Source organism: Akebia trifoliata, chromosome 11 (genome assembly GCF_017979445.1).
Source record: "Akebia trifoliata isolate Shusen 1 chromosome 11, ASM1797944v1, whole genome shotgun sequence".
NCBI lineage: Eukaryota > Viridiplantae > Streptophyta > Magnoliopsida > Ranunculales > Lardizabalaceae > Akebia > Akebia trifoliata.
Window position 1 is genome coordinate 34,477,211 of NC_141385.1, and position 24,516 is coordinate 34,501,726.

The 24,516-nt window shown below is 33.4% G+C and overlaps 3 protein-coding genes across 5 annotated transcripts; all 3 read left to right on the forward strand.

The window, feature by feature from the left end:
- Positions 1-124: 124 nt before the first annotated feature.
- On the forward strand, positions 125-13,269 carry LOC147391350 (exosome complex component RRP41 homolog). Its single transcript, XM_086459053.1, has 4 exons — positions 125-241; positions 12,720-12,798; positions 12,952-13,068; positions 13,172-13,269. The coding sequence occupies exons 1-4, from the start codon at positions 125-127 to the stop codon at positions 13,267-13,269; spliced, it is 411 nt and encodes a 136-aa protein (XP_086315179.1).
- A 5,234-nt stretch (positions 13,270-18,503) lies between these two features.
- Positions 18,504-19,926, forward strand: LOC147391351 (nuclear envelope-associated protein 2-like). 3 transcript variants are annotated; one of them, XM_086417058.1, is made up of 4 exons: positions 18,504-18,718; positions 18,851-18,952; positions 19,365-19,493; positions 19,813-19,872. In XM_086417058.1, exons 1-4 carry the CDS (start codon positions 18,674-18,676, stop codon positions 19,852-19,854), a joined length of 318 nt encoding a protein of 105 aa, XP_086273184.1. In that variant the 5' UTR covers positions 18,504-18,673; the 3' UTR covers positions 19,855-19,872. The 3 variants fall into 3 exon arrangements, with proteins under 3 accessions (XP_086273184.1, XP_086273185.1, XP_086273186.1); XM_086417059.1 differs by having other exon boundaries at positions 18,510-18,718; positions 19,365-19,507; positions 19,813-19,926; XM_086417060.1 differs by lacking the exon at positions 19,813-19,872 and having other exon boundaries at positions 18,518-18,718; positions 19,365-19,514.
- Positions 19,927-21,685: 1,759 nt separating this feature from the next.
- Positions 21,686-24,234, forward strand: LOC147391352 (protein EMSY-LIKE 3-like). Its single transcript, XM_086417061.1, has 5 exons — positions 21,686-21,768; positions 21,858-21,915; positions 22,766-22,973; positions 23,064-23,173; positions 23,294-24,234. The coding sequence occupies exons 3-5, from the start codon at positions 22,809-22,811 to the stop codon at positions 23,301-23,303; spliced, it is 285 nt and encodes a 94-aa protein (XP_086273187.1). The 5' UTR covers positions 21,686-21,768; positions 21,858-21,915; positions 22,766-22,808; the 3' UTR covers positions 23,304-24,234.
- Positions 24,235-24,516: the final 282 nt, after the last annotated feature.

The following is a 24,516-nucleotide window of genomic DNA, read 5'->3' on the forward strand; positions in this document are numbered from 1 at the left end:
TGAAAACCCTATGTTTCCAAAGTTGCTAATGTCCCATTGAAGTTTTGTAAATTTTGAAGTTTTGTGAGATTTAAAAAAAAAAAAACAACTATTTCACATTGACAATGGAAGAGCATTGGGCGTAATGGCATCCCTCCAAAAATGGAGAGGTCTTGAGTTCGAGCCCCATGATATTTGTGGTTTGTGGGGTATTGCATGTAGCTGGGGGATTTATGCAAGATATAGTGCTCAAAGAGGCTTGGTTTGCTCCTACTAGTCGGACCTATGAGTTTGGAATCCCCATCATCAAAAAATTTAATAATAATAAAAATAATGACAATGGAATTCTTACTTTTTTACTTAAAAGTTAAAATTAAAATATATTTTAGATGTATTTATTAGAAATATATGGTTCTGAGGTTGCTGATGTCTTTCGAGTTGTTTTCGAAAATACTTTTATCGTCTTTTAGCAACTTTTATTGACTGTGTATAATAGTAATTTCGTATAGTAAAAAAAATTGAAACTTATTGATATGTGCGAAATGTCATTAGATACTGACAGTGACATGTTTACTAATATATTTATGAAAACCCTATGTTTCCAAAGTTGCTAATGTCCCATTGAAGTCTTGGCAATAATGATTCACAACAATGTCTACGTAGGAGTGTACATGGGCCAAGCCCTCGAGGCTTCTAATACGTTTTTAATAAGCTTTAGGTGCTCGGGTATTATATAATTAGAACTTAGGCCCATGGGCTAAGTCAATGCTAATTATAAATAGTTTTCTTTTTATTCAAATGTTGAATAGGAAAGTGACAAATTTTCTAACTTTAGTGACTGGGTTGATCCTTGTAACTCACATGTCTCTACTACGATGGATTCAACTCCCTTATCTAATAAACCACCTCATTCTGAAATCTCCTCAACTTTTTTTCATTAAATAGTTTAAAGGGGTGCAATCGGTAAATTAAGGACTTTTTGAAAATTTGGCGTTGCCACTTAATTTAAGTTTAGGAATCAAAAATAACTCCAAATGGATATGGATTGGTCCACGAATAAGAGAAATGGATAAGGGGTCAGATTACGGATTTCGAACGGTGTTAGGCACTGAACCCGTTTGATCAAGATGACCGGTCTCTACTACGATCCAAAACTGTCTAATAGTGAACACACAAAGACTAAAGTCAAATTATGGTCTAATCATCATCAATTTATATCGGATTTGTTAAACGAATCTTAGGACTAAAATTCCCCAATTATTTATATCATATGATTCTTCGAATTTGGCACAAAAAAAACTTATGAAAAAACCTGAATCTCATCCCACATTCTAGAATTCACATGGCAATATTTTCCAACTCATCCGAAATAAAAACTTATGATAGTCCTCCAAATGGGAAAATTATAAATACAAAACTGTTAAAATGACAACTTATGAAGTTTCTAAATTAGAAATTCAAAATTTCCTAAATTAAAAGTTTATAAAATGAATTCTCCAAAATATATAGTTTAAAAAAAATATATAAATTTCTGAATTAGAAAATCCCAAATTTCCATGAACATGAAATTTCTAAATAAGAAAAAGTAAAATCTTTTAAATTGGGAAATTACTAAAATGTGAAATTTCTAAATTAGAAATTTATTAATATATGTTTTCCCAAAATAGAAAAATTATGAGATTTTAAAATATCGATTTTCCGAAACAAACTTTTAATTAAAAACTTTTCGAAATATAAAATTTGAATAAGAAATTTCAGCAATTTATAACTTTTCAAAATAAGAATTTTATGAATATGAAATCCCAAATTAGAAAATCATGAATTTATAACGAATCACCAAGTTGAAAATTTACAAAATAACAATAAAAAAATTTGCGTTATCATGCTTACCAAATTGGAGATTGACAAATATCAATACTACGTCATATTGTTTTTTCAGCGACGCCACAATTGCACTAAAAACGACTGCTAATGACTGTTGTTAATTACGACAGTTTTTAGCTGTCATTTAATCATCGTTTCAACTAAAAGTTGGGGTACCAATAACCACTTTAACTCAAACATTCTTTTATAAAAAGCTCGATCTTTGCTATAGTCAAACTTTTTGTCTCTTCTTTCATTCGACTGTCTCTCCTTTCTCTCACTCCCACTCTCGCTCGACTACTCTCGATTCCCTCTCTCCTCTCACTCTCACTCTCACTTGATTGTTGTTCTCTCTCGATTTTGTTTGTCTTCTCACTTTCTCTCGAATCAATTGCTCTTCTCGCTCTTTCTCAAATCTGTCTCTCTCTCTCTCATCCGTCACTCTTCTTAGTCACTCTCTCGATCGTAATTTTTTTGGAAAGAAATCGATTAGAGTTTGATCGGAAGATCTTCGCTCAATTTTTCACTCACAGAATCTGTGATTTTAAAGATGCAATCAGATTTCGATTTGGAAGTTTTAAGGCAGAATCAATCGGCATTTGATCGAAATTTTTTGGACTTTGTTCGAACTTCCTCCCTTTGCTTGGTTTGTGATCGAATCTTCAGGTATGTTAAAGTTTTTCATTGAATCTCAAATTTTCCTTAATTAATTTTGTATTTCAAATATTTTCTTCATTGTTAAAGCAAGTTTTAAGATTTTGATTGATCCTTTCTTTCCTAATCATTTTAAATTACCTTCTACCGTAGAAGAAATCTATATAAGATTGCATTTCAGCAACTAAGTTTCGATTTTTCTTGGATTTGACGTGAGTTTTTGCTAGATTTTTTTTCTAATCTTAAGGTATGTTAAGGCATGTTAAGGCTTTTGATCGAAACTTAGATTGTTCTCAATTATTTTAGGGTTTCAGATTCTAATTTTAATGTTATTTGTCAAAATGCTAAATATTCTCGAATGTTAGTTGTTGAATTGATATAATTATAAAATCTTCATCTAATTTAAATTCAACTGAAATTCTTCATCAATTTGTATACTATTGAACAAAATGTGGAATATGTTTAAATCACAACTTTTTTTATAAAAGAATCTCATTGTTGTTTCAACATCCCAACTGTTTTCTATAAATGTCAAATTAATTGACATTGTCCATTCTTCTATTAATTTTGTTGTATCTTGATGTTGATGCTGGTGTAAACTCCTTTTGTTTTGGAATGCATTCTGTTTATGTTTCTGTAATTAATTTTTTTTTATGGTATTTTTTATAATTCACATACTAACTTGTTCCTAATAAATTGTGATTAGTCTCCTTTTACATTTTTATAAGGTATTGAAATATATCCTAGTGATTTTTTGGTTTCCCTATTTGGTAATTTGTGTAATTTTAAATTTTATGAAAAATACAAATATGATAAAGTTTGCATTATTGTGAAGTAATGAAAAAAGACAATTCAAAACATAACTTAAATTGCCTAAGTCACAAAATTTATAAAAGTGTCGTGTTAGAGTGACCTCAAGTTGGAACCTCATATCGTACTTCTTGACGTGAAAATGGAAAGCATCTATGGTTCCTATCCACTATCATGTCAAAAAGTGCGATATGGTTCGTTGTGATAAATTTGTTGAATCCATTCTTACTTTTCCAACACCAAAATATCGATGATACAGACAAAATAAGACAATATGGCTCATAGAAGCAACGATTGTCCGATTGATGTTTTGACTTCAATTGAGAGAATCAGTCCCTTTAAATAGATTGTGGTGCCCCGCCAAATGCTAATACAAATGTCAGATCTCGAGGCACAAGGTGACGCCTCAAAATTTCAGGATGGTCTCCTCTATTATGTTAGAATTCCAAGATGTTCAACCTGCACGAGATAGACGACATACATTATCCTGTATATATATATATAAAATATAATAACTAGCGAAAGCCTATATACATCTAATAACATACGATAGATCAAAGTGAAAAAGAAAGAATTAATATACAAGATTATACAAAACTCCTTACTTTAACAAAAGTCCTAACGCTCAGGACAAAATCCATAAGACTATCTCGATGAACTAACACCACTAGGCGGTATAGTCCCAATACTCACCAGGTAACGGACTCTGATCGTCTATTTGACTTACTAGATAGTCCTCACTTGTATTCTACACCTGCTTCGCTAAGCTTCGGATCTGAAATTAAAAAATGGATAAAGAAAGGGTGAGTAACAATGGTTAGCTAGTAGAAAAGCAAACAATTTCTACCAATAACCTCTCCTAACATAAACGAATAAACATATTAAATCATTTTAACATATGCAAAGTTTTACGAAAGAAACTACGATTACTCGGTACATATAGTCAATGATGAGCAACTAAATATTTTAAAACTCACATTACATCATCAGCAGTACTTACTATAACATTTTCTTTTTATATAAATCTAATTAACCAAATGAAAATATCAAACATATATTTTATTTTATATATCAAAATAAGGCAAGAGATACATAATACACAATAGAAGAGTAGTTGAATTAGAGAGTTGGGATTCACGATTAGATAGCTCCCAGTCAGGACATGATGTTTTATAATAAATTATTAATTCTTGATTTTTTGACTAGTCGTTGTACTACACTTGCAAGATCATTTATCTGACTCAGGCTAACCATTTGACATGATAGTAAGCAATAGGTCTTTTTTCGATGTGTTAAAACGTTCGACTACTATAAATTGTTAGTGATCACTAACTAATCATCTTCATTTATACCTATCAAGCGTACATTTGAATCCCAAATATACAAATCATTCATATACGACCACATTTACATTACAAGTTTACTGGTAAAGATAGAGAAGAATAAACTCAGATTCCAATTATGACTCCATTCTCATACGCGTCCCATACCACGTATGAGCTTGGTGGTCCCTACCGTATCTATATATATATATATTATTTTCATTTAAAAATAAAAGAGAAATTAACTATACTAGGTTGAGAATAGATACCTAGTTTCCTACCATGCAACTGTAGCCACCCGGCCTAAAATAAATAATAGAACTTGGAGCCTCTGTGCCAACAAAATTTAAATAAACATGCAACTAATCAATATCTCTGGATATCCCTTCACCAACCTACATAATTCATTATAATGTAAAATGTCGACATCATCCTTCGGGTGTGATTCTTACATTTTATCGTTTCATCCCCCTTTCCCTTTTTTTTCTAATTTTTTCAATTTTTAATTTTTCGAACAAAATATCTACTTTTTAATATTCATCAACTCAATATGAGTTCATTGAATATTAAATCATTTTTTTCAATTATGAAATTTATTTTTATCAATAACATTGAAAAAAATATAAAATTTAGATCAAAACGTGGTCTGAGCGATGCATAGGACCCAACTAATGTAAATAACCCAGTTAAATATCCTACCCACATATATTTTGCTATAAAATATAGTTAAACATATCAAACATGCAAGTTTTGATGTGAATTGGAAATAATAAAAATAATTCTATATTTTTGGAAACGCATTACAATTTTTTGTTAAAACCCTAAATGCAAGAGTCCTTATCTTCTGTGTGTGATAAGATCGAAGTGCGTGCATGAAAATCGAGATGATCGGAACAAAAATTGAAATGGAATGAACTTCAAGAAGGATGATTTTTGAATTTAAATCGATAATTTCGAAGATCTTGACATCGTTGTCCTTTCTCCTTTTTGTGATGGAGGACAGTTTGACCCTAAATCAGGCGAAATCCAAGGTCAAAGTTACGAAACTCCCATATATATATACAACTAATTTTTTAGGTTAAGAGGTGAAAGAGAAAATGAACTGAAGAGATATTGGGGTAGATTTTGTAGATGTCGAGGCTGCAGACATTTTTCCCTTCTGCGTCTATTATCGAATACGGAGCGTTCGCGACGAATTTAAGGTTTAAGTTTTGAAGAAAAATAAAATTTTCGTTTAAATTTCGTTGACTGATTTTTGACTAGTTACAATGATGATGAATAGTAAAAAAAATTAAAAAAAATTATTTATATAAATTTTTGGGACGAAATCGATATTTTACCTATTATTTTGTTCGACGATAACTTGACCGTTCGGACTCCAAAAGTAAAGAATGAATACTTTATTTAATTTTTACTCCAGATCTAATGGGGTGATCAAATTTTATAAATTATGTCTCTAACAAAAATTACTTTTTTGGCTTGATGTGACCCTAAACTTGATATCATTTTCGTTTTTGACGATAATTCGACTTTCTGTACTCCAAAAATAACAAATAAATAAGTCATGTTCTATAATTTTTCATTATGAATCCAATGGTGTGATTAAATTTTAAAAATTCTTGTTTTACTAAAAAATCATTATTTTAACCTAGTCCGACTCGGTAATCGAGGATTTTATAATTTTTCTGTTCGGATTCGCATTTAAGTGTGTTTATAGGCTAAAGTATGTTTTTCGATCATTTTAAATCCAATGGTAAGGTTAAATTTCATTAAAAATTATCAGAACAAAATCTTATAATTTTACCCTAAGTCCCACTTTCAGGATTTTCTCAAAATTTTACTATTTATTTTTCATCGATATACGAATTGAAAACTCGGGGTTTTACATTCTCCCTCCCTTAATAAATTTTTTTTTCTCGAAATTAAAATCATACCTTATCAAACTTCGTTGTTACCTCACAACATGTATAATAAACGATACCTATCCTTATGTTACTTATTTTTCATCAACCCAATACAACCATCAATTAATCACTCCAAATCACTCTCATATTCCAACTAATCCATCATTTCTAATAACTCTAAGATAACAATCAACTCACATTATATCACTTCCCCACCAATATCTTATCACCAATCACATCTTCTCTATTCTTTATCTTTACTTTTCTTACTAATTACATCGTCTATTATGTTTTACTTAGAATTACCATGAATATTACTCCTCAATGCATAGATTTACACAACACCACTACTATTAGTACACCATTTAATACTTCTTAATAAAATAATACACAACATCCATAATTAATATACCCGTACTATATAAAACAAATATTTACTGACACTAAATTCGCTAACTACATTAAAATCTTCATTATTAATACACCACTATCTTTATATTCAATACAATATTCAATTTTCTACTCTACCTTATCATGCCTATTTCATCAACATTCTTGCCCCATACTACCTCAATAACTTTTTATCAATCATAGTCTTCTTGTGGTATAGATAATTTTATTACTCGGCTCGTGTTAGTAGTTTCTAACTCTAATAATTATGTAAAATCTCAATAGAATTATATGATCTAGAGGAACCAATATTGAATAAAGCTACACTTTATAATATTATAATTAAAACTCATACCTTCCAAAATTTTGTCAGAGACAGGTACTTTCTCCTGAGTCACAACCCTTACTTGTGACTGTGATAGAGGGCACTCTCTCTTGATATGTCTCACCTGACCACATACGTAATATGTCAACGATCTTGTCTTCACAAATTTTTATGGAGAGGACAGTTAGTAGATTGAGGTCTATAGGTTTTGACCCTACCTTGTTGATTCCTTCGGCTTTGTTGGCATCATTGGAGCTCCAACTACTCGATAACTTAGTAATGGGAAACTCCACAACTCGGTAGTAGAAAAGTTCTATATTTTGGATACACTGATCCGAGGGAGATTGGCCTCAAATACATCGGCCTCTTGTCCGAATCTAATCTGGGAAGAAGATAAATCTAAGGTCAACTAATTTGCTCTCTAGAGGTCTGTAACTCCATCTCCCCTTGCTCTACCCTTTAAGCTTGATTCATCGTATTTCTATAATTGTTAGTCTCAATCAGTGACCTCCTAGCCCTTAAATAGGGTTATAGTCCTCAAATAATCTACGACCTTCTACAGATCTGTTAGGTTAAGCTCGGGTGCATATCGTGACAACCTAGTGAACATCATATCATAGTTTGTAATCGATAGATTACCTTGCACTAATCTTAGAAATTCCTAGTGCTTGATTTTTCGAGCAGTCTCGGATATAAATATATCAACAAACATCTTTTCAAAGTGTACCCACTCAAATGATCCATTTACAAACATCTTTTCGAAGTTTACCCACTCAAACGATCCATCTTCCAATACATTCCTCTCAAAGTATTACTAATGACTGGCATCCTCGTCCAACTAGAATGTAGTCACCGTCACATACTGATCTCTCGGGTACTATATGGCACTCAAAATCTCTCAAGTCTTCAAAACCTACTCATTGACCTCAATCAGATCGAAAAAACCCCCAAATCTCGGTGGACATAATTGTTGGAAATATTACAACCACATCCATGGATTTACCTGTCTTTTGGGCTGGAGAATTCTCTCATTCTTTAAAGGCATGACCTATAGAAGTAGTCCTTAAGGTGGAATAGTATTTGCCTCTTACGAAGAAGTTTAGTGCTCCCTCATTTCTTGGATTTAATGATGCGCCTTGTAATTTATGTCTTGTACCATTTCTCACTTTCGATCACTATTCTTGTTTGTTTGGGGTGGCACAAGTACGTTATCAATTTTATTGTAATCTGGTGGTCTTATTGTTCTCTAAATTAGTTACTAATTATTTTCCTTCTATTTCGCTTCGAGGTGGTGATGGTTGTATTATTCATATTTCCTCTCTGAACTTGACATGAGATTCAATCATCTATCCTATGAATGACATTAGCTGTGTTATCGGGTCAATGGTCTGATCAAAAATATGTTTTCTCCCTGTTACGTTTCAGCTTCTGCCTTCTCCACTCTTCTCACTTGTGTTTATCCATAACAAGGCACTTATAAGAATAAGGTTAAAACCGTTCTTACGTAACTATGAATTGCTGTCATAACCTGGAACTTAGTAATGGACTTCATTTCTATTACTATCAGAACAAACCTAGAATCCTATCCTAGGCTTATTAGGTTCTATAAACTTCTAAACACGAAAGAACTCGTAATTCCAATATGGAACTACTAAAGATCTCAGAAATCGAATTTCTAGTGACACTCTATGACTATCGCTCTAATATCTATAATATCAGCCAATTTTTCAAAACATAGCAAATCTATATCCCATATGGATCAAATGTTATACTCTTATGCCATCTGTGGCACCCCGCCAAACGCTAACACAAAGCCCCATGTCAGATCTCAAGGTATAAGGTGACACCTTGAAATTTCGGCACGGTCTCCTATGTTTATGTTAGCATTCCAAGGCGTTCAACCTACACCTGATAGATGACATACATTATCCTTTATATATATACAAAATATAATAACTAGCGAAAGTCTATATATATCTAATAACATACGATAAATCAGAGTGCGAAAGAATGAATTAATATACAAAATTATATAAAACTCCTCACTCTAACAAAAGTCCGAATGCTTAGGACAAAATCCATAAAACTACCTGGATGAACTAACACCACTAGGGAGTATAGCCCCAATACTCATAAGTTAAAGGACTCTGGTTGTCCATCTGACCTACCAGATAGTCCTCATTCATGTTCTATACCTACTTCGCTAAGCTTCGGATCTGAAACTAAAAAAAATGGAGAAGTAAATAGTGAGTAACAATGGTTACCCAGTAGGGAAGCAAACAATTTCTGTCAACAACCTCTCCTAACATGAATGAATAAATATATTAAATCATTTTAACATATGTAAAGTTTTATCAAAGAAACTACGATTAACTGGTACATATAGCAAAGGATGAGCATCTAAACATTTTAATTTTCACATTACATCATCAGCAGTTTTCACTATAACATTTCTTTTTTATACAAATTTAATTAACCAAATGGAAACATTAAACATTCATTTCATTTTATATATCAAAATAAGGCAACAGCTACACAATACACAATAGTAGAGTAGTAGAATTAGAAAGTTAGGATTCACAACTGGATCACTCCCAGTCGGGACATGATGTTTCAAAATAAAGTATTAGTTCTTGATTTTGTGGTTGGTCGCTGTTTACCACACTTGTGGGATCATTTATCTAGCTCAGGATGGCTGTTTGATGTAACCGTAAGCAATGGATCTCTTTTAGATGTGTCAGAATGTTCGACTACTATAGATTGTTAGTAATCACTGACTAATCATCTTCGTCTATGCTTATCAAGTGTATTGTGATTCTCAAATATACAGACCATTCGTATACAACCATCTTTACATTACAAGTTCATTGGTAAAGATAGAAAGGAATAAACCCGGATTTAAATTATGACTCCACTCCTATATGCGTCTCATACCACGTATGTGCTTAGTGGTCCTTATCGTACATCTTAGGATAGTACATCACTCCGGATGATATGACGAACTATCCTTTCAAGCATTCACAGACTCTTTAACAGCTCACAAAATAGTTACATATAAATATATTATTTTCATTTGAAAATAAAAGAGAAATTAACCATACAAGTTTGAGAATAGATATCTAGTTTCCCACCATGCAACTGTGGCCACCCGGCCTAAAATAAATAACTGAACTTGAAGCCTCTACGTCAAAAGAATTTAAATTAACATGCATCCAATCATTATTCCTAGATATCCCTTCACAAACCTACATACAACATTATAATGTAAAATGTAAATATCACCCCTCAGGTGTGATTCTTAAATTTTACTATTTCATCCCTTTTTTTTTCTTTTTTCGCAATTTTCAATCTTTCGAACAAAATCCACTTTCTAATATTCATCAACTCAATTTGAGTTCATTGAATATTAAATCATTTTTATCAATTATGAAATTCATTTTTATCAATAACATTGAAAAAATACAAAATTTAGATCAAAACGGGGTCCGAGTAGTGCACAGGACCCAAATGACGAAAATACCCGGGTTAAATATCCTATCCACATATATTTTATTATAAAATATAATTAGACATGTCTAACATGCAAGTTCTGGCATGAATTAGAAATAACAAAAAGAGGTCTATATTTTTGAAAACACATTACAAGTTTTCGTTAAAACCCTAAATGCAATTTTCATAATCTATGGTTATCGATAGAAATTAAGAATCCTTACCTTCTCTGTGCGATAGGATCAAAGCTCGTGCACGAAAATCGAGATAATTAAAATAAAAATCTAGATGAAATAAACTTTGAGATGGCTGATTTTTGAATTTGAATCGATGATTTCAAAGATCTCGACGTCGTCGTCTTTTCTCCCTTTTGTGACAGAGGACGATTTGACCCCGAAACAGGCGAAATCTAAGGTCGAATTTATGAAATCTCCGTATATATAAATGGCTTATTTTTGAAGATACGAGTCGAAAGAGAAGATGAAACGAAGAGATATTAGGTGGGTTTTGTAGATGTCGAGGCTGCGGACCTTTTTCCCTTCTACGTTAGTCGTCGAAGACGTACCGTTCGCTGCGAATCTTAGGTTGAAGCTTTGAAGAAAAATAAAATTTTCGTTGGTTGGTTTTTGATGAGTTAAAATGACGATGAATAGTAAAAAATATTTAAAAAATTTATTTATATAAATTTTTGGGACAAACTTGATATTATTTCGTTCGACAATAACTTGACCATTCAGTTTTCAAAAGTGATGAATGAATACTCTATTTTGTCTAATTTTTTACTCTGAATCTAATGGTGTGGTCAAATTCTATAAATTATGTCTCTAACAAAAATTTACTTTTTCAACCCGATATGACACTAAACTTAACGTCATTTTCGTTTTTAACGATAATTCGACTTTCTATGCTCCAAAAATAACAAATAAATAGGTCATCTTCTATAATTTTTCATTACGAATCCAATGGTGTGATCAAATTTTAAAAATTCTTATTCTAGTAAAAAATCATTATTTTAACCTAGTCCAACTCGGTAATCGAGGATTTTGTAATTTTTTTATTCGGACTCACATTTGAGCATGCTTATAGGCTAAAGTATATTTTTCGACCATTTTAAATCTATTAGTGAGGTCAAAGTTTATTAAAAATGACCTGAAAAATCCTACAATTTTACCCTAAGTCCCACTTTCAGGATGTTCTCATATTTTTACTATTTATTTTTCATCAAGATACGAATTGAAAACTTTGAATTTTACATAGATAGTGAAAGGGGGCTTAATAAACCATTTAAGACAAAAGTCCAAGTTCAATGGCTACAAAAATAACCTTTAGTCAAAAGTCCAAGGGGCAAAGGGTGCAATTAAAAAAACTATTCTTTTATGTTAAAAAGTTGGTTATCAATATTTTAAACTTTCTATTTCGAAGCAATGGTTGGGCTATAACTAGTTCCAATAGTTGGCTTTTATTTGAAAACCTTTGAAAATTCTTTAAGAGATAATTCCTGTACTATTGATCTTTACATCTTATAATCCTATAAAGTCTCACTCTAATTATCGAATAAGATTGTACTGCTAATAACTAGATCCATATTATGAAAAGGGTTTTTCAGATTAAAGGGAAAGATTTAGACTTGTGGTTGGATCAACTAACTTAGATCACGGGATACATTCTACCAATGTTTATCACAGCCATCTAAAATCAAGTTGAAGGAAGTCACATTTGTTTGTCGTAGAACAAACATTATTGTGACCCTTGTTCCATCTTTGACAAAGCTTGAGAGTTGCATGGAAAATTCAATTAAAAAATATAGACTGAAAAAACTTGACGTGATATTGGAAGCGTTTCTTGGTTTCAGAATGATTTTTACTTAAGACATTTTTCTGCTTTTGGGTTTTTGAAAATGAATGCTTTTAACATCATGACCAAATTGTGAGATATCATCGGTTCAATTTTCACGGTCCATGAATTTTCTCTTTCTATACATAGGCGATCTACAAAAATATCTCTTGTAATTCGCCAAACCTTGGAAGCTTGCATAATGACACATCTATTGCCCTGTTCTCAGGTTTTATTACATTTATTTGGGGTAGTTTAACTATTGTGAATTTGGGTACTTCCTTTTCTAAATATTGTTATTTGTTCAAAATCTTACCATACTTGTTATTATAGAATCCATTTCTGTGAATGAAATTGAAGCTATTGCAATTTTACTTTGCAGGAACAAGATATGCATGCATAAATGTTGCAACCTTGGCACTTGCAGATGTTGGAATTCCCATGCGTGATCTTGTTACTACCTGTAGTAGTGGATATCTTAACAGCACTCCTTTACTGGGTACATCAATAATTTGTCTTACACTTGTTAAATAGTTTACTATTTAGAAGGATCTCAAGACTCGGATAAGAGCTCATTGTAGTTGAAAATTTTAAATTGGCAGATTTGAACTATGTAGAAGATAGTGCTGGAGGCTTTGCTGTCACTGTAGGAATCCTAGCCAAGTTGGATAAAGTGACTTTACTTAAGGTTCCACTCTGAAAAATTAATTATTGAAATCGTCTCGACCATTTTCCACTAAATAGTGATGAGGAGTCCGATTTATAAATGGGGGAGTTTTGAGAAATGAGAGTCGCCACCTAGTTTAGGTCTAGGAACCATAAATAACTTCAAATGGATATGGATCAGTCCACGGATCAAAGATATGGGTAAGGGGTCAGATTACGGGTTTTGGAAGGTGTTAGGCACCAAACTCGTCCGGTCAAGATGATCGGTCTCTACTACAATCCAAAAATCATCCTATGGTCAACATACAAAGATTACGATCAAGGTCACAATCCAATCATCATCATTAATTTATGTTGGATTTTTCAAACAAATCCTATGGCTAAAATTGTCCCAATTACATGATTATTTTTTGAATTCCACAAAAATAAAAGGATTTGAAAAAGTCATAATTAGTCTCATGATCTTGAATCAATTAAGAAATTTCACATGCAAGTATTCCCCAAACTATCCAAAGTAAAAACTGCCAAATTGGGAATCCCCCCAATTATAATTCAAAAATATATGCGGAATTCCAAAATTATAAATTTTTTTTAAAATAGAACTTTCCCAAAATAGAAATTTTCCAAAGATCAAAATTTTGAGTTAGAAACTTCTAAATCCATGAACTTTCTAAATATGAAATTGCAAAATCATCTAAATTAGAAATTGATAAAATGTGAAATTCCTAAAATAGAAATTTATAAATATATTCCTTCCTTAAATAGAAAATTATGCAATTTCCATATCAGAAAATTTCAAATACTGATTTTCAAAACGAAATTATGAATGAGAATTGCTGAATATGTGGATTTTCCAAGGATCACCAATTTAGAAACTTATGAAATAACAAGAAAAAGTTCACAATACCATGCTTACCAAATTGTAGATCAACAAATACCAATGTATACAAAATTTTCAAACTCAAATGGTTCTCAAATCGACTCAAACGGGCAAGCATCTAGGACCATCAATTTTTTCAAAGCAACTATCATTTAATGACATATCTCAATTTTTCACCAACATTTATCATTCAATGACATGCATACTCGTTATGCTAAAAAATATATCATCACAAACTCATTGTAGAAGTATAGGACCATCATGCTTAAATACAAGGATCATGTCATCACAAGTTCATAAAAAATGCCTAAAAAAGTAAAAATAAAATAAAGACAAAAGCAAAACAACTTCTTTCCTAATCCTATCAAAATGCAAAAAAAACACAAAAAATATATATAAACAAAATATCCTCCTAACCCCTATTGAGATGCAAAAACAAATAAAGACCTAGAAAAATACCCAAGAAATTATTCTAATCCTATTGGCATACAAAAAGAATAAAAAATGAACAAAACACAAAAAATAATTCCTAAAAAAATTAGCCTAACCGTATCGATAAAAAAAATATAAAAATTACATAAAATAAGAAATACCCTCCTAATCCTACCACAATAAAAACAAATAAATAAAAACTCTAATCCCACTGATATGAAAAGATGAAAAATAAAAATAAAAATTACCTAGATGATATTTTTCCTAATTCTATTAATACATAAAAAAAAAGTGTGCCATGAAGAACAAGGAGAAAACAAGAACAAAATATATATATATATATATATATATATATATATAATAACATAAACCAATAATAAATTTACCTAAAGAATGAGATGAGAGGAGTTAATCCCTTCAGGTATGATCCCGATAGTTTGCGAGTACCCACCGAGGAAGACGAAGGTAGCAAAGGGGAGAACCTTCTTCTTCATTGGAGAAGGAGATGTGGAGAGGGAGAAAAGTCTGAGAAAGACGTTGGGCAGCAAGAGGGCTGTTAGTGGAGAAGATTTCTGGAAGGAGCTGAAAGACGTCTTTGTAGAGAGAACAAGTAAAGGTGGGCAGAGAAAAATGTGATAAGGCTGGCTGGGCGTGCTGTATTGTGGGTTTTATGGAGAAGAAGAAGTGGAGAGAGGATCTTGCAGCTGATGTCCAATGCTAGAGAAAGACTCTCAAACGTGGGTGGTCTCTCTAGAGACATGGTTGCTATCCAAAACAGACAGAAACATGGGGAAAGGGTTGTTGCTGCTTGGGAAAACGTGAGAGAATGGTGAGAGAGATGATAGGGAGGTGAAAGTTGCAGGTTCTGCAATGGAGACTATGAAGAGGGTAGCAAAGAGGGCATTTTTGGAGTGGGGTTTTGCAAGTTTAATGGGGGAGCAAAAGGGGCATCAAGGAGTTGTTCTAAACTAGAGAACGTGAGGGAAAGGGAAAGAGTAGCAAGAGGACGTGGGGAAGGGGTGAAGGAGAGATGAGTTGCATGTTTTAATAGGGGAGAAGACAATGGACAGCAGTAGGACGCCTCAGGGGAAAACTTGGTTGAAAAAAAAGAGAGAGAAGTGGGTTGTTGAATCGATGAGTCGAAGCTGTAGAGGAGCAGCTGAACGTCCAAGAGAGAGAAAGAGCAGAGAATGCAGAGAGAAGAAAAGACGTTCCAGCCGAAGAGAGAAAACGTTCTCTCTTTTATAAAAAAGAGTTTTTATTTTATTATTTTATTTTTCTTTTATTTATTTTTTAATCAACACATCTTTACTTTCTTTTTTCTTTTTTTTTTTCCAAATTGGAGAATGATGGTGAGGATTCCCCGCTACTCGTAGTATGATAATCCCCTATAGTCGATTAGTTTTAGCTTTGATTTTTTATTTCTTGTCGATTGGATTCGTTTTGGATGATCGATTGGATTTTTATTCGTTTTGATTGGTCAATTATTTAAGATTTTTGGTTTTGAATTTTGAGTTTTTTAATTTGATTTTTCATTTTAGTGGGTTATGTAATTTTTAATTTAAGTTGATTTGATTTGGGTTTTGTTGGTTGATCGATTAAATTTGATTACTTAAATTTTAATTATTTGATTTAATTTTAATTGCTTAATTTTACATTTGAATTTAATTTTTTATTTCATTAGATTTTAAATTTTAATTGTTTAATTTTGAATTTGATTTTTATTAGACTTTAAATTTTAATGGTTTAATTTTTTTAATTTGGAGTTTAATTTTTTGGATTAGATTTTAATTGTCATGTTTTCCGAAGAATTAGGGGCTCTAGGTCAAAGTTCGGATCTTAAGGAGCGTGTTGGTCATTTTTGTGATTTTTCATGAGGTTATCTGTTTTCATTGACTTGGGTCTCGTTATATTCGAAATCATGCTCTAAGTGCAATGGAGGTATTTTCGAAGTCTTTCGGAGCTCCAAAATTTATGAGGCGTATTTTCGTCATTTTGTCGATTTTTGTAGATTTTTACGAATTTTAGCATGAGATTTCTTTCAGTCCCAAGTGATTATTTCTAAGTTTTAAAGTCCTATTTTCTTAGCGTAGCGAGGTCTCTAGGTTATCGATTGTGTATCAAACCTAAAGCGTACATGATTGCTAAATCGAGTATAAGGTATAGCGATCATAAGCGTGAATAAGTTTCTATGTCGAGTTGTAACGAGTAGGGAAGATGAAAAGAGTGGACACGGAAGGAATTAGGAACAGTACTCACAAGCCTTCGAGTTCTTTGCAATCATCATTAGGAATTCACAGTAACCAGGTGACGAATTGTCGAATTAAGCATATGCAAAAATGGGGTGTCTACAATTATGACCACAACGTACAACTTGAACAGACTAATTTAGTGTGTTTGATCTTGTTGATAGTATAGTTGATGTTGATTTTTCATTAGTGCGTTTTTCGATACTTGATACTTGACTAGTATAGATATTTATACTTGATTAGTATTACTGTTAATGCTTGATTAGTCTGTCATTTGGTACTCTTACCACCTTCACAGTACATTTGGTACTATTAGTATCAAAATTGGTATTGGTATTTGTGTTGGTGTTGATGCTTGATATCACTGAGTCATTTGGTACTTTTGCACCTTCACAATATTGTTGGTGTTGCTATTGATGCTTCCTTAGTGAGCCATTTGGTGCACCTTTGGTATGTATTGTTGATGCTTGCTTAATGACCTATTTGGTTTAAATTCCTCTTGTTAAATTTTGGAATCTGATAGTATTTATCTATAATTCAGGTATTGGCTCTATGCTGCTGTCAAACTTAAGTGCTTGCTTGTGACAAATGATGAAATGCAAGATCACATTTTTGAACTCTTAGGCAGCAAATTCTTTTCAAGTGGAAAGAGCGATGTCAAGTATGTGCTATTTAAAAGCTTACTTTGGTATGTCACTACAAAAAAATTGTGAAATAGGAACAAAATTTTAAAACGGCATTAAGCCGTTTCTATTTAAAAACGGCCTTAAACCGTTTTACCTTCTAAAACCGTTTTAAAAGTCCAAATTTCGGTCTGATTCTTTTGGAACGAACCGAAGTTTCTCTCTTTCTCTGTCTCTCCCTCGATCTCATCTCTCTCCAATCGACCTCTCTCTCTCTCTCTCTCAGTCTCTCGCTCGATCTACCTCTCTCTCTCTCTCTATTTCCGTCTCTCTCGATTGACCTCTCCATTTCTCTCTCACACACTCTTTCGATCGACCCCTTGATCTCTCTTTATCTCCCTCAACCGATCTTATATCCCTCTCTATTGATCGATCGATCGATCTCTCTCGATAGATTTCATCTCCCCCTCTATTTGATCTCTCTACCTGTCTCTGATATCTCGAAGTGATCTCTCATCTCTCGATCACGTTGGTCACAAGGGCACAGTTACTTGCTGCATCACCTCACGCGACAAGCCAGCAATTATCGTGACTTCGGACTAAGTAATCTCTCTAATCCCTCTTTTCTTTATATATAGATAGATTGCATTAGGGTTTTTTATCCGATATCTTCAGATTTGGATTGAAGATTTAGGTTTTTTATCCCATATTTTCGTCATAATTTCAACATCTTTCAGCTTTAGAGATTCATGGATTTCATACAATGATGATTTTCCATATCAACCCTATTAGGATGTATGGATTTTTCTTCCAAGTATCAAAATAGCAGATTTATGGATTTCATATAATATGCATAGATTTTATTTGAAGAAAATGATAAAATTTTGATAGTTTAAAAAAATATTTGCTAAGAATCAGATTAGATTTAGGGCTGTGTAATTTTTCTACTTAGTTTTTATGGTGTTCGTTACCTGCTTTTATGATTTTTTTTTTTTTTTTGGGTTACAACTGTATGGTTAATTATTTACCTATTGTGGTAAATGAAGATCAGAAAGTAAAACAAAATGAGGCTTTTGAGATTAGGTTTGTAAGAATACACCAAACTGTTGTGCTATTCCCTCCATTAGGTCTTCCTAAAGTCTTAAATTTTTAGACATTTTAGAGGAGGTTTCTCCCAAGAACATTGAGAAGATCAATAAGCATTTGAGTGTGAAGGATATTGTGATAGCTAAACTTAGGGATGAAATTAGGATTATGTCTACACATTGGAAATTAAAAACAAAAGAGTTAGAATCACAGGTATGTCCATGCTCAGTGTACTTTGTACAATTTATGCTTTTTTATTCAAATAATTTACACTTTATCTTATTTTACTGGATTACCATGGAGCTGCCTGTTTTGATGAGCTTATCATACCTGTTCATGGAACAGTTAGAGAAACATCGGAGAGCTGATCAGGAGCAAAAGAAGCGGGTATTAAAGTTGGAGTTCTGCCTTCAGGAAGCTCGCTCACAGACAAGGAAGCTGCAAAGGGTATTAAATTTATCCTTTCTCAATTTATACCTTTTAGCTGAATTTGACCTAGATGTTTGCTGCCCATCATTCATGTTGCAATTGAATGATAAACTTGGATCCATGTCCATTTGTAATCCGACTTATATCTTTTTTTATATCCTAGACAATATGATAGATTAGATAGATGGTTAAACTCATTATCAGGGTTGTCAAATTTTATCCAAGAATTTGACAGATGGAATGTCAAGGTCATTTTTGGTTTTGTTTTTCCCCATAAATGGGTAGATTGGACTTATGGAACGTTGAGTCCGACCTCTTGTGTCCATGAGATGTGCCATTGATTGCCCTTATGCCAACCCATCCTTAAATATCCCATATGCATGTCTTAGTTCCTTAAGATTGTTATTTTTATTTATTTTTTTAATGGCAGATGGGAGAAAGAAGAGACAAAGCTCTAAAAGAATTAAGAGATCAGTTGGCCACAAAGAAACAGAGATTGGGAGGTGTTGGTGGTGATGGTTTCAAGTTCATGGTTTCCATGTCTATGTTGATCCTGGTGGTATTTTCCAAACGGTAAATTTATCTGATTTGTTTAGCTATTAGTGTAAAGAAGATCAAGACAAGAGAAGGTTGGTTTAATGTTTCATGTTTTATACAGAATTCTGTATTAGGATAGGTTATCTTTCATGGTGATTTAGATATTATAGCAAGGGAAACAAACAGGGCCTTAATCTTTTGCTTGTTGTTTTATGTTCGAACAACTATTTTAAACTTTATATGCATTGTTTGTTGTTGTCCTGCATTCGTGTTGTTATGATGCTATCCATTATGGGTACTAATTTTTCCCTTTGGGAACCCTTCACTTTCTTACTGTATAGTGGATGATCTCTTTAACATATTCTGTCAATGTGCTGAGCTAAATCCCAACCCTCATGAAGGTAAGATCTATTTTCCTGTTATGGTGTGCTATGCGCTCTTCTTGTCATTCTCACCATTTATTTTCCTTCTGGCTATGATTTTTCCAAAACAAGAAGAGGAACACAATTGGATTTTTAGTGCTGATTAGTTGGTAGTTAATGGTAATTTCACAGGTTTATCCTACTAATTCTTATCTCTCTTGAATATTAATCTTTTTGCATCTTGTCATGAATGGGGAAATTTGAGTAATTTATATATTTGTTGGCCTTTTCCAGAGGAAGGGGGTTTGGAATGGCAGCTTTCTGAAAATCCTGGAAACTCCATTGCTTATTCAAATGGAGATCATGACCTAGCTCGTTCAGTGCTTGAGGTGTGCATTCTATGACCGTCTTATAATTTTTTTTTTTTTTTTTTTGACATCCATGCTTTTAAGTCACGGGGACAGATGGGAGAATTGTTGATTGGGGTGATGCAATTCTTCACATATTGTTTGATTGATTCTAAGCTTTTGATATAGTTGTTCTTTCATTAAATTACAACATTGCTTCATTGCGATTTCAGTTGAAATACTATATGTTCTTTTAATGTTTCTATTGGGGTCCATATTGACGAGTCCCTTTGTCATTAGAGGATAATGCACATTAATTGGTTTTTGAGGGTTCATCTTGTTCAAGAATTTCTCTCATCATTCTTTGCGGTTTGCATAATAACCAACTACTGTTTCAAACTTTCAAATAATCAAAGTGATTGACATTTCTATTGGGAAGCGATTTTTTCCGGTAATTGTATTGTTCTTCTTAGTACTCTTCTTGAATAAGATTTTTAATCATAAATAAATAAATAACTTTAAGCACTCATGCCATATGTTCATGAAAAAGTTCTTTGTTATACTTGACTTGGTGACTATGGTATACCTAGTGCATGGGCTATGGAGAAGATCTACATTATTACCAAAATTATAGGTGCATATTATTTATAAAATTACTTGACCTCCAACAATGATATCTTGGAGTTATGCCAGATTGGATCTTGAATGGTCCGCCTATGAGCAAACTTGTTTGGGATTTGGGGTTGTGCTATTTGGTTACTTGATATTATTTTTGGTTTGCAGACTTTAGTCTATGAGTTGTTTGATATACAAACAACTGATGTGGGTATTCTGAGAACTAAATAAAACAATACTTCTAGCAGAGTTGTGCACAGTATTTTGAGAATTTATTGTTTATAAGAACTATAGCTATCTTAGTTTTAAGGTATTTTGGTTCCTTTCTATCTGTGTAGGTCATCGAGGCCGATGTCCAACCTAGTGATCTATGTACTCGTCATGAGTATGCCCGATGGTTGGTTTCTGCAAGCAATGGTCTTTCAAGGTGTTTGTTTTCTCTTGTTTCCATGACTTGTATGGTGATCATTCTTGGATGGGTAGCGGAATACTTGGTATTTATTTTCTAGCAAAATATAGATGTCTAAAGATATGAACCATTGATTATGGAGTCCTTTATTATTTTATTTAGGAATTCATCCTCAAAAGTATATCCGGCAATGTACGTAGAGAATGCTACTGAACCGGCGTTTGATGATGTTACACCCGAAGACCCCAATTTCACATCCATTCAAGGTGAGGAAATGGGATATTGTGCTTAGAGTTCATGGCTTTCCCAGATTTCTATCATCACATGTCATAGTTATCTGCATTGCATGTTGCAGGCTTGGCTGAAGCTGGACTTATATCAAGGAAATGGGATATTATGCTTAATCTGATATGATCTGATCTAAATCTGACCCACCGACGAAGATGTCGCACGTATTGGAGGCAATGAATCAGAACATGAAGAAGAGTTCATGAGTCTCGGATGAGAACATGTTTGGACACTAGTGTGTACATGATAATGCAGAAGACGTGGTATCGTAACAAGGTTAATCCCTTATCTCTTGGTATCGTAACAATTGATCTGATAGCTTGATTAGTTTCATTACTTTTACACTAGTTTCTCTGTTTTTGTAGCATATATAGCCGACGCTTGCAAGCTGTTCCTCTTCCTTCTAGGAATTGCCAACAGCAGGTATGTCAATTCACTTAACTACATAAGTAATCTCTAATGCATGAGGAATTGTCACTTTAATTCTTAGAAAGAACATAATGGGTGTCCATGGGTTGATTCTGGTTAGTTCCTGAGGTAACTAGAACTGGGAACCATCATATCTTCTCAGTTTTGACTTCTGTCGATTATGATTCTAAAATAATTAAGTGGAACAAGAATCAGAAATGGAAACAACAAAGAACTGCGGATGCCTTTCGGTTTTGGTTCTGTAATTTTGTCCTGCCTTTCAAGAAATATGTGCATTCACCTCTAAGCTCAAATGATTTTTGAGTCACAGAGAGAGAGAGAGAGAGAGATGCAAAAATGCATTGATTTGAAATACAACAGTTGAATGTCAAAAATGCATTCCTTCACAGTTGTCGTATACATTCCTTTATGCATTATATATTTATTTTCATCTTTGTGTAAACCATCTTTAGTGTCACTGGTTTTTGCTTGGCAAATGCTTCAGCAAGCATCTCTATCAGACTTGAAATGTTGGAACAATGAAAGATTAAACATCCACTGAGCTGAAGATAAGAGTTGTGTTGTGCCTCACCTGTGGGGGAATTGTGTGTAACTCATAGGCTGCCCAGGCAACTTTGTTGGGTTTTTTCTTTCTGCAATATAAGCAATTTGCCTGAATTCTGCACCCAATTTTTTTAATAAACCTGAACCTTGTCCTACTTCACTTGGATGGATCCACTATTTTGATTTTTAATCTTCAAGCATGAAAATAAAGACTTTTTCTTTTATCTTAACATTTAGATTAAGCTGCTACTGATATCCCATTATTTTATTTACTTCTCAGTTCTTTCTTAAACTTCTGCAGGCACAGATGTGATCTTCCTCCTTCACATCAAAATAGAGTTCAAATGGGTGGCCGTCTAGCTGGGAATGGAAGATCTGCTGTTGTTGGTTATGTCCCATACCTTAGATCGACGCATAATGATATGGAGGCCCAGTTCCACCATATTGAGCAAGAAGCATACAGTTCAGTCCTACGGGCCTTTAAAGCCCAATCTGATGCCATTACTTGGGTATTTATCGTTACATCATTTCACCACTAATGCATTTATATTTTCTTCACCATGCTTAGATAACTACCTCATGAAATGGAAATTCTTCAGGAGAAGGAAAGTTTAATAACAGAACTTAGAAAAGAGCTTAGACTATTAGATGAGGAACACAGAGAGCTTCTAGGCAGAGTTAATGCAGATGACATCATTCGGAGGATAAGGTCTGATAATGTCATGAAGTGAACTATGTTCTTTTTTCCGAGATATATCAATCAGATTTGCAACAAGTTTTGATCAGTTCTACCTTTTTAACTGGAAGTGTTATATCATGATTACTTCAGGGAGTGGTGACGGTCAGGTGGGCTCCAATCTGGCTTGCATAGTACTGCTCAACCTGTTCATGATCCAGTACCCAGTGCTACTGTCTCAGCATCTCGCAAGAAACAAAAGACAGCACAAACGCTGGCTTCTATGTCCTTAAGTGCACCATTCCCTGGTTTGCACCCACAAACAGTAGCTGCTCCTATCATCATCGGTTGCTAAACGAGGAGCTCCCACCAAGGGCAAGGCTAAATCAGTAAGTTTAATATTTTGAAGTATGAATTTTAGTTAAAGATTCTTCATAAACTGCCTGCTCCCCCCCGGGTGCCCCCCAATAAATAAATAAATAAATGAATGACACAGACACAACAACAACAATAACCAAAAAAACATAAAGAAAAAGCCTAAATTAGTAAGTTCAAATATTTTGAAGTAGGGGCTTTACGTAAAGATTCTTAATTTATATGTACCTATCTCACCTCACGCTCAAATATTTTTAATTTGACTATTACATCCGAGATCAGGTATCAAACCACTTTTTTACTATAATCCCTTGGTGCATTAGCTTTCGAATTATTGTTTTAGCGTGCTTAGGAGAAACACTTGGTGAACAGGAAGAACACATAGCGAAGGGAGTGAGGGAGATGAAGCAGAGGCACACGTCTTCTTTTCTTAGTGCCATAGAAAAAGGAATGGGCAAAAAGTTACGAAAAACAACCTCAAACAGACCATTGCACAGGACGCTGACCAAGCGAAGAAAGACTGTGGGGATAGCGAAGTTAACGACGCGGCCTCTTATATTGACCCGAACAACCATCTGAGCATCATCCCAGGTTGATCTAGGAATCCCGGCAAGAGGGAAGATGGCTTGCAGGCCATGCGAGAGTAAGGAGGTTTCAATCCTTTTGCTTCCTTGTAGACAGTTGTGCTTGTGTAATGATTGCAAAGATTTTATCGATGCATTGTACACTATGTGAAAATACCGAAAATTCGACGGTTTAAAACCGTCGAATTATGGATCAATTCGACAGTCCCGACCGTCGAACGGGGCTATCGAAATTTTTCTTGTCGAAAAAAAATTCGACGGCTAAAAACCATAGAATTTTTCATAAATTCGACAGCTATAAGCCGTCGAATAAACTATTTTCGACAGCTATGAGCCGTCGAATAATTATTTTCGACAGCTATAAGCCGTCGAATAATTATTTTCGACGGGTTACGACCGTCGAATAAAATATTTTCG

Excerpts from the sequence above, each read along its gene's own strand:
- LOC147391351 (XM_086417058.1), top strand. The coding sequence starts at position 18,674 with ATGTCTACACATTGGAAATTAAAAACAAAAGAGTTAGAATCACAG. Across the intron at positions 18,719-18,850 it reads CAAAAGAGTTAGAATCACAG|TTAGAGAAACATCGGAGAGC; the intron begins GTATGTCCATGC and ends TTCATGGAACAG. Across the intron at positions 19,494-19,812 it reads TGTCTATGTTGATCCTGGTG|TGGATGATCTCTTTAACATA; the intron begins GTATTTTCCAAA and ends CTTACTGTATAG.
- LOC147391352 (XM_086417061.1), top strand. The coding sequence starts at position 22,809 with ATGGGTGGCCGTCTAGCTGGGAATGGAAGATCTGCTGTTGTTGGTTAT. Across the intron at positions 22,974-23,063 it reads AATCTGATGCCATTACTTGG|GAGAAGGAAAGTTTAATAAC; the intron begins GTATTTATCGTT and ends GAAATTCTTCAG.
- LOC147391350 (XM_086459053.1), top strand. The coding sequence starts at position 125 with ATGGCATCCCTCCAAAAATGGAGAGGTCTTGAGTTCGAGCCCCATGAT. Across the intron at positions 242-12,719 it reads ATAGTGCTCAAAGAGGCTTG|GCGATCTACAAAAATATCTC; the intron begins GTTTGCTCCTAC and ends TTCTATACATAG. Across the intron at positions 12,799-12,951 it reads ATCTATTGCCCTGTTCTCAG|GAACAAGATATGCATGCATA; the intron begins GTTTTATTACAT and ends TTTACTTTGCAG.